The sequence below is a fragment of the Cupressus sempervirens genome, chromosome 4, assembly GCF_028749045.1.
Source record: "Cupressus sempervirens isolate cs-2001-9-10 chromosome 4, ASM2874904v1, whole genome shotgun sequence".
In the NCBI taxonomy this organism is placed as follows: domain Eukaryota; kingdom Viridiplantae; phylum Streptophyta; class Pinopsida; order Cupressales; family Cupressaceae; genus Cupressus; species Cupressus sempervirens.
The window spans coordinates 589,956,558-589,966,192 of NC_143121.1; the positions used below are offsets into that span (position 1 = coordinate 589,956,558).

The 9,635-nt window shown below is 36.1% G+C and overlaps 1 protein-coding gene across 1 annotated transcript in view; it reads left to right on the forward strand.

The window, feature by feature from the left end:
• The window catches only part of LOC149562584 (transcription factor-like protein), a 75,471-nt gene extending 68,602 nt beyond the window's left edge, over positions 1-6,869 (forward strand). Inside the window, exons 3-4 of the mRNA XM_089826064.1 lie at positions 626-1,537; positions 6,451-6,869. Coding sequence (XP_089682190.1) covers positions 626-1,537; positions 6,451-6,511 — 973 coding nt within the window. The 3' untranslated portion in view covers positions 6,512-6,869. The remainder of the gene's footprint in view (positions 1-625; positions 1,538-6,450) is intronic.
• Positions 6,870-9,635: the final 2,766 nt, after the last annotated feature.

Sequence of the window (9,635 nt, forward strand, 5' to 3'; positions counted from 1 at the left end):
CTAATTAAGATCTATGTCAAATAATTGATTATTAGTTTTTTCAATGCATGTATAATATTATTGCATGTTTAAGGTTAATGATGCAACTGTAGGCTGATATTTCTGTTTGGAATTGAAGGCTACTTTGAAGAGAAGAATTGTTTGCGAACATCAAAAGAGTGCTACCATTTAAAATTGTTAGCTCATGCTCTGCAATGTTAATTTCTCAAATAACTGAGTTGTTTTGTTTAATGCATTTAAAATATTATTGCATGTTTAAGGTGAATTATGCAACTGTAGGTTGAATTTGGTGCTTTGCTGGGTCTTTGGGTTTCTAGGTTATTGGCTACATTCCTTTGAATTTTGTTGATGCACACATTTGTTTTACATATCAAATAAGTGTGCACAGATGTCTGTAAGTGGATTTGTGAATGTATGCATGGATCCTATATGGGAAGATTTAGTTGTCTATTTGTTTGGACATAATTACTGTTTGCTATGCAGTATGTTCTTTTTCTGTATATCTTTTATCTTTTCTTTTACTGCAGTTATTTTGAACTACTTTCTAAACTTCGATTTTACATTGTCATGTTAAACAAACAACTGAATAATGGCAGGTCTTGACTTTGGTGCTTTGATTTGTCAGGTACATGCCTTCATTCTCATATTTGGATGCACAAAAGAAGTTTGAAGCAGCAAAGGGCATGAATGATCTACAAGGTATTGCATTTGTATTGGTTCAACATCCTTACCATGTGGAATCACTATTAGCTCTCGCAGATGCATTCAAGTTTGCTGGAGAGTACCAAAGATCTGCTGAAGCGATTGAGAAGTCTTTATATGCTTTGGAGTGTGCATGGCATCCATTATTTAATCCAATTCGTGGTGACTGTAGACTACATTATAGTTCTGATTCAAATAAGCCATTATTTACAGCCCTTCTCTGTCATATGCAAAACCTGGACCGCAGAGGTTGTCATCGATCTGCTCTTGAAGTTTGTAAAATGCTACTTTTATTGGATTCAGATGACCCTGTTGGGGCTCAATTTTTTATTGATTATTTTTCTCTGAGGGCTAAGCAATATGAATGGCTGGAGTTGTTTGCTGATCAATTTGTCAGTGACAATTCTCTTTGGCTCCTTCCCAACTTTTCATTTTCTCTGGCAGTTGCACGCTTCTATCTTGAATGTGAGGCACCAATGAAGCAGTCTCAAGTTCAAACAGATTCTGTACCATCCATTGATTTACTCAAGCAAGCACTCATGCTTCACCCATTAGTTTTAAAAAAGATAGTAGACAAGGCACCTTTGAAGGATGGAGCATGGCCGCAAATTCTTAAGCATCCACATTTTGCATATGCTGAAACAGGAAGTCCCTCACTTGACCATCTCATACAGATATATGTGGAAAAAAATTATATTATATGGAGGCTTCCTGAGTTGCATAAGTGGTTGAAAGATGCTGCAATGCAAGTGATTCAAACAGTCAACCAGGACAAGGGTGAAGCCAAAGATTGGGCTTGTGTAAGGAAAGAAGCATTTCCATCAGATAAGAATGAGTATATTTTCTTTTCACTTTTGTGAATACAGTCAAATAAAATCTAGTTAAAAATGGTTAGGAAATTCTAAAGTATTTTTATTTAGAATAGCACATTTGAAGCATTTAATTACCAAGTGTAGAAGTGCTCTTTAAATAGGTTGCTTTGAAGAGGCTAGAATTATCTGGTTGTAAAAAAAATGTAATGACTATGATTATGCTGAAACTCCTTCGAACTACCTAGACATTTGAGTCGAATTGTTAGTTTTTAATGATTGATATGGGTTCCCCAACTATTTGCAGAGGGCTTTGAACTTTGTCCTAACAAATGTAGGTTTTGCTAATAGTTAAGGAAAATGTCACTTGCTAGAATAAAAATTCAACCATTTCAATAATTAGCTAAATTTGAATACCAAAATTTGTAAAACTATTTGAAAAACGAGCTCAATCTCTTAAACAACAAAAATGAGAACCAGAAAAAATAGTTCCTTTTAGCTCATATCTTAAACACACAACTATTTCAAGTTTTAGCCTGAAATCATTCTCACAAAATGCCAATGAACAACAAAGGTAATATTTAGGAAAGAGACTATTGATTGAGCCTATCTTCTAAGAGATGAGAAATGGGATATTATGAGAAAGAAACCTGTATAGTTAACCAAAAGAAAAGGTTTTAAATGCTTCAGGGATAGTTCCCTTTGAAAGCATGCTAATATGTACTGCAGATGAGTTCGTGTAAATACCTTTATGTCTGCATTATTTTGAAAGGAGTCCGTGTAAATACCAACAATGGGATCATTCCCCCTATCCATTCCGGCGTTACACAAGTGTGCATGACCCAGGGGGCCTCCACTTTTGAACCCAACTCCAACTCCCAAGAAAACATTGCAGATATAGCATCGATGTTTGATCTATAATGATGCTTTGTAACCATGAACTCTTTTCTCAACAACAAATCTAGGATTTTCCAAAATTGTGGATTATCCACCATGAAATGCCTTTCATCCTCTTCTTGGTTAATTCCTTAGGAAATTTTATTTCTGCCTTAGCGTCGTGAGGGTGAAATCAGCTTCCATATTTACCTAGTTCTTACTTGCTGTCCTCTGGCAACACCTGGAAAGAATGCCAATTCTGTACCTGCCGTTTGGCTATCAATTTCTCTGCTCCACATCGCTATATTTTCCTTGGTTGGATCTAGACTCTTCTTTTAATGAGTACCAATCACTCAATAGGCCTGCCAGGGTCTTCCTTGTTGTGTGATGAAATAAATGTCTTATGTCCATGTAAGGATGAGCCACGAGGTCTCGCAAATCTTCTAATTGTTTCCTCAAGTGGTATTAACTACCTCGTGTTATCATAACACTCCCCTTAATGGCTAGTGGAGAGGAGGCAACAACAGTGGACAATTTCAAAACTAAACTAACAAGGAGGCAAACGTGAGGCGGATGGGATACTCTCCTCCCACTCATATTTTTTAAGTCCATAAGACCAGCATTCTAACATCTACTAACCAATAGGACTACTAAGATGCCAATTCCAACCTTTCCTTGTTAATGCTCCATAAATCTTCTATCATTTCCTCTCTTCCCTCTTCTTTCGGTGACATCCCAACTTTAGACATAGTATGTGCAACTTCATTTCCTTCACACTTTACATGGGTTATATTTTAAAGCCTTTAAAGGATTCAATCAAAGAATTTATTTAAACACCAAATATTTGATTTCCCTTTCATGATCACATTGACAATGATTAGCGAGTCTCCCTCCAGGTGAAGCTTATTGGTGTTGAGGGACTTTGTCGTTTTGATTGCTAATAGGGCTGCCTAAACTTCTACCTGGTAATTTTTACCCTTAGCGAAACTTTTTGTCCCAATCACAAGGATATTTCCTGTGTAGTTTCATACCACATAACTAGCACCAGAAAGCCCTAAGTTGCCTTTTGAGTTATGATCAAAATTGATCTTGATCCATTCTTTCTCTAGTGGCTCCCATCTCTGCTTCAAAACCACTTGAGGTGGATGAACCCATGAAAGCCCATTAACGGGCCTAGACAAATGTTTCTTGAAGATGGAATAAGGAGGATTAATGGCCTTCTGCATCTCACTTGTTGAAAGCAAATTAGTTATTTGTGAGTAAATTATTAGATTCAGGTATGCAATAGTCTTTTCTGATGTAGGATGCAAAATGCTGAGAGGTGCTATGGTGATTGCGAGGTGTCAAAATTGGCACATTGTATAAGCTAGATGCATACACTATTGAGTGTAATAGTACTTTCTGTGAAGACCAAATTTGTGGATACTTTGTTTGAAAAAGGTGAGAGTTTCATCTTCAGCAGATGATCATAGATTTTGGGTACATAAGGGTGTTTATTCTTCTGACTCAAAGTTACCTGCAGATAAGATAGTTATGGCACATAGAGGCTTGGCCACATTGGAGAGAACGGTCTAAGGACCTTGAAAACTAATAATTTTGTTGAAAGTTTGGATGATTGTAATCTTGATTTTGATTTCTGTGAGCATTGCATTTTTGGAAAATAAAACTGCATTGAGTTTTACTCAACTTCGCATAAATTTTGTGGTTTGTTGGGTCTTATTCATTTTGATGTATTTGGTCCTAGAAATGTTCCTTCCATTGGAAAGTTCACATATTATCTTTCATGTATTGATGATTATATCTGGGTACATTTTTCTAAGAGTAAATCTGAAGTTTTCAGTTGATTTAAATTATTTAAAGCAAGGATTGGTAAAATGTTTGAGAATTGATAATGGTGGTGAATTTTTCTCTAATGATCTTTATAGATTTTGTAAAGATTGTGGCACTCATACATAGAAAACAACTCTGTATTCTCCATAGTAGAATAGAGTTGCTAAAAGAATGAATAGGATGTTGATGGAGAGCGCTACGAGCATGCTAAGAGGTGCTAGTCTAGATCAAAAGTTTTGGGCTCTAAAAAAAGTTGTAACAGCTTGCTACTTGATTGAGAGATCTCTTATATCAGATCTTGTTGATAAAACACCTACGGAGGCATGGTCAGGGCATAAGCCTTCATTGAGACATCTTAGAGTTTTTGGCTGCGAGACATGTGTGCTAGGAGAAGCAAACAATGTTGGAGAACAAGCCTGTGAAATGTATATGCATCGGATATAGTACGATGTGAAAGGAAAGAATCTTTGAGAGCCTATTTCATAGGTGGTGACACGTAGTAGAAGTGTTATTTAAAAAAAACTAAGCCTTCTACTGTTACATTGAAGAGAGCATAAACTAAAAAAGCTAAGTTACTAGATTCCTCTGAATGGGCCTGGAATCTGATCCGGGTACTGTTCTTGTTCTGATTCTTCATGGATTCTGCGTGGATTACAATACTCATGGGGGGTTGGATTCCTTATGGATCCAACAAAGCAAAATCCACAGGCAATCCAAATGCGTGAGGGACCAGGGAGAAGTCCATGGGCAACCAAGGTTGTAGGTGCCCAAAAATGGGCCCCACATGCTATTTTTAATAGTTTTAGAAATCTAAAATCCTTTTAAAACCCTAATTTCAGCAATAAAGCACACACAATGAAGATAATATTAGATATGAAATATGGCTTGTAATTAATTTTTTCAGTGTATACTTTTACAAAGTATGAATATGATATATGAGGTGTTTTTTTTATAATTTTATTGCCAATTATGGATTTATAAGTATCACGCTTCTAACTTATTATTGTTATTATTATATATTTGAAGTTTCGAAGAAATGATGAATGGACATTGAACATGTTACACATGAATTTATGATGTATATATAAATTTATAAAATACACACACACAGATACCCAAGGTATTGGAACCCACCCAATTTTCTTTTTTGGCCAAATCTGTGAACCTGAACCCGAATCCGAATCTGTATCAGAACGCAGGAGCTAAGTAAAAAAGAGGACGTGATTCAACTTTTTACAGCAGATAAAGTTGAATCAATATCCCTAGATAAAGAAGTTGAGGAGATTTCATCTAGTTTTGAATCTTCAGAAGAGGAGGAAGAACCTTCACCACTGTTGTGTAGACTCTGAACTTCTTTGTTGTCAAAGAGAATTGAATGAATGGCAGTAAAACTGAGTTCCAATCTGTGATCAAAATAATGAATAAGCATGATGCAAGCAATTACAATCAATCCCCACAATTACCGAGGACAATTCACAATTAGTTAAAATTAGGATGGAGTATTACTTTCTTGTAAACTGCTTTCTTACAGATCTGAATCTCAAAAGAGAACAAAAATTAACAATATCAACATGTGAAAATATTGCACAATCAATTTAAAATATCTGACTACTGTTGAGTAAACAAAACTTAACAATATTTATGTGTAGAGTAGTCCACAATCAGTTGAAAATAATTGAATTCCGTATAGTGGAACATAAGGAAACATTGCTTAATTTTAGGTGCTCAACTGTTTTAAGGAAGAGATAAAGTTACGAGTTGTAAAATGAGATAGCTTTTAGTTTTTTGTTTGATTGCAGTTTTGTAACAAGGGCAGTTGAGCAAATAGTGTCTGAAAGAATAAACCAGAAATTTGTGAATATATAATGTTTAACCCAATATTTGGCATAAAGTTACTAAGAAGCTGAATGTCTGGTCATTATAATGTTCTTGTATTGTGGAAACATTTTAGATGCCCATTGTTGCAGCCCCTTGCTTTGATGCTTCAGCAGGATGCATCTGATTTTCATGACTTACAATTTTATATCTTTGCACATGTGGTATCTCCAGAACAGCAATCCAAAATTCATTATTTTATAGTTTATATTTCCTTGGCTAGGTAGCCTTTTTTGTTTTGCATTTAGGCAGCTCTATTTCTTCTTATATATAAAGTGGTTATAACCAGTACCATAGATTATATTGAATGTTTAAAGATGACATAATGATCCAGGGTAATTTTTGTATGTTGTGACAGATATTCTCACTTGTCAATTGTAAACTTTGCCGATTCAGTCCCTCCACCTGTGGATATGTAGCTTATGGCAGTGTTTAGACCTGGATGCTCTTGGTGCCAATGGTGTGACCAAGCTCCCGGTGATATGGGATAGCATGATCCAAAATTCTTTGTTCAGTCTTTACTCTCTTGGTGAACTATGACTTCAATGTCAATCCTGACATGGGAGAATAGAAGTTGAGAATTGTTGTGAAGAAAGTTGGGGTTTGAATTACTAGTCATTTTCATTAAATATTGCAGTATAGATGCCGGAAATGTCATTATATTTCATAGATAATTTGTTAAAATAAAATTTCCAGATTTCTTGGTATTCATCAAATGTACACAAGTAGTCCATTCATCTTGGGAGTTTTGTAATGGCAATAAAGGAGTTTCGTATAGTTGCATTCTTAATTTCTCATTGTATGCTTTAAACTTTATAACTTAGTTTATATTTTTACATGTTCTCGTACTCCAGAATATGGGAATTGTCTCCTCTGTTATCTGTTAAAAGTGTCTTTCAAATTCGTATGCTGATTCTTTTTGTCAAAATTACAACTCATATGGATAGTTAAATATTAATGATTTCTTTATTTTGAAGGGTACATGTGTCTCAATCGGTTGCCAACTAAGGGCCTTCACCTTTTTGTTCAGGCTGATGAATTCACTTGTTTTTACAGTTTTACGGATCACTTGGCTTGAGAAATCAGTACACTGTCCTTAACAGTCTTATCTTAATAAATGTTTTTCACCCAACTGCAACAAACTGAAAGAATGACACGGAGCCTTGAAGATGACTTCATATAATATTCAATGCTGTAAATATCTTCAGCTTATATATTTGGCAATAGGAAATCAAATTTATCGAGCTATATTAAATGGATTAGTATTCACTTATCTAGTGTAAATGGAAATTCAAATATGCATCTGGTTATTTTACTTTGTTCTGTGCAAATGGAAATTAAGTAATTCTCGATTATGTTATGTTGTCAGCTGAGTTACCAAAGACAACTACATGTTCTAATAAATATGTAACTGTAAATTTAAAGACAATCCCAAAAAAGGCCAGCTACACATTTTTCGAATTTTAATCAGGTGGATTGTCGTTATTTTGACCAGCTTATGGGACACTGAAATGACACCTGATGGTTTCCTTGGTGGTAACACTAGATTTTTCAAAATTTTAAATGAGAGTATCATTTTAAAACCTTCAATAGATATTAATTGTTATGCTTTCACTTTACTATTGAGTTCAAAACTGTTTGTTTTTTGATCAAGTAAAACAGTTTTTAACGGGTACCTGAAACCCAATGGATTACAAAAGATATAGACATTTAAGTCCTAAACCAAAAAAACACCAAAGAAACAACATGTCATTGAAGGCCAGGAGAGCTTGACTAAAAGGAACAACCTCTAAAAGAGTAGGCGAGCACTAGGTTTTGGAAGGACCCGAAACCTTGTTCATTATAGACTATCAAGATTCCATTTTGGTCCCATCTTTTGAGATCGTAAAGACATATCGAACGAAGGTTTGGAGGACTTAACTTTTTTTCATTTTACTGATGTCCATCCATCCACCACCTTCCCAGCAGCGTTTTGCCAATCTAGGCAATCAGCCCCACAACCAACCCCCAACACCTGCGTAGTAGGAGATAAAACATCTAAAAGAGCCCTAGCAACAGTGTTTTGGACAGCTTTAGAAGAAGGGACAAAAACACCATGCTGAAACAACATTCAGATTAATAGTTCCAACAGCAGAAGAGGGGACAACAACAACATTATGAGTCACGGCCTTAGGGACAACAATTGAATCATCAAAGACAACAACATAATCTTCCATCAAAAAAAGATCAATTTGAGAAGAGCTTTCCATCCCATCCGCAATAGAAGATACTTTTTGAACCGTGTAGTGATCATCTGAAACCCCCAACCACCAAGAAGACGATTTCTTCAATCTAACCTTTTTAGAGGAGCATCACACAATGAGATGACCGGTCTTATGACATTTCTTGCATCTGAAGGGGATACCCTCAATCAAGAAGTTGAATCCAAAAACCAAAAGGAGAGGCCAACATAATCATCTCAGGGAGCCCCTTGGAGACATCAATCTCCACAAGAATGTGAGCATACGTCGTCTTATACACATTGGAATACTTCGAATCAACCAACAAAAAGTCCCCAAGGGCCTCCCCCACAGCCTCTAGGGCTAAATTTAGTCATAGGTGAAGGGGAAGATTCAACAACCGAACCCACAGAGGAATCTTATTAAAGGATTCGATAGTCGAGTCAAAATCTTTATTCCAAGGTTTGGCCATCAAGGGGAACCTCTTCTTCCAAGATTTCGAAACCACGACACAGGATAGTCTTTCTATGTTCAGCATTTGCAAATTTCACAATAAAAGAATCTCTTGCTACAGGGTATATTTGAACTAAATCCAAAATGACAGGTTCTCAATATTTGGAGATCCAAGCATATAGATCTGAAAGAGAGGGCCAAAAACTCCTAAAATGAACAATAGCAGCAATAACAAAGTAATCCACCCCATAAGTCTTGATCTCATCAACAATATCATAATCTAGGTGAAGAACAAGCGGGTTAGTTACAAGCACAGTCGGATGGGCACCCCCCTTCACAGTAGGACTACCAATACTTGCCTCATAAGAAACAACATCGGCATAGGAGATAGCAAATCTCCCCACAGCAACCTGAGACCTAGAAGCAACATAAAATGTAGGGGCAACGAGAGCGGGAACAACAGGGACAATCTGTGCCACTGCAAGAGGATCATCCAGAGCTGCACTCTAGGAACAAAGAACCTCCTCCGAAGCAACTAGCAGATGACAGGCGAGAGAAGCATAAGCGGGGTTTGAAATTCACCTTGAGCGGGAACCTTCATGGAAGCCTTCACGAGAGCCATATGATGAGTTCGACACTGTTAAGCTCACAGATTTTAAAGCTTAATACCACAATGCTTTGCACAAAGCATGGTTACAATTTGTTTCTTTGCTATATGATCTAGTTTCAAAGATTGTTATAGGCTTCAAATATCCACTTCAAGTGTTTCATTTTGTTCAATAATATGAAAGTCTATACAGTGTGAATGAAATTAAATTTTACCGGAACACAAACTATGTTAAGGCAATGTGCTATTGATGCACTCAAGAAT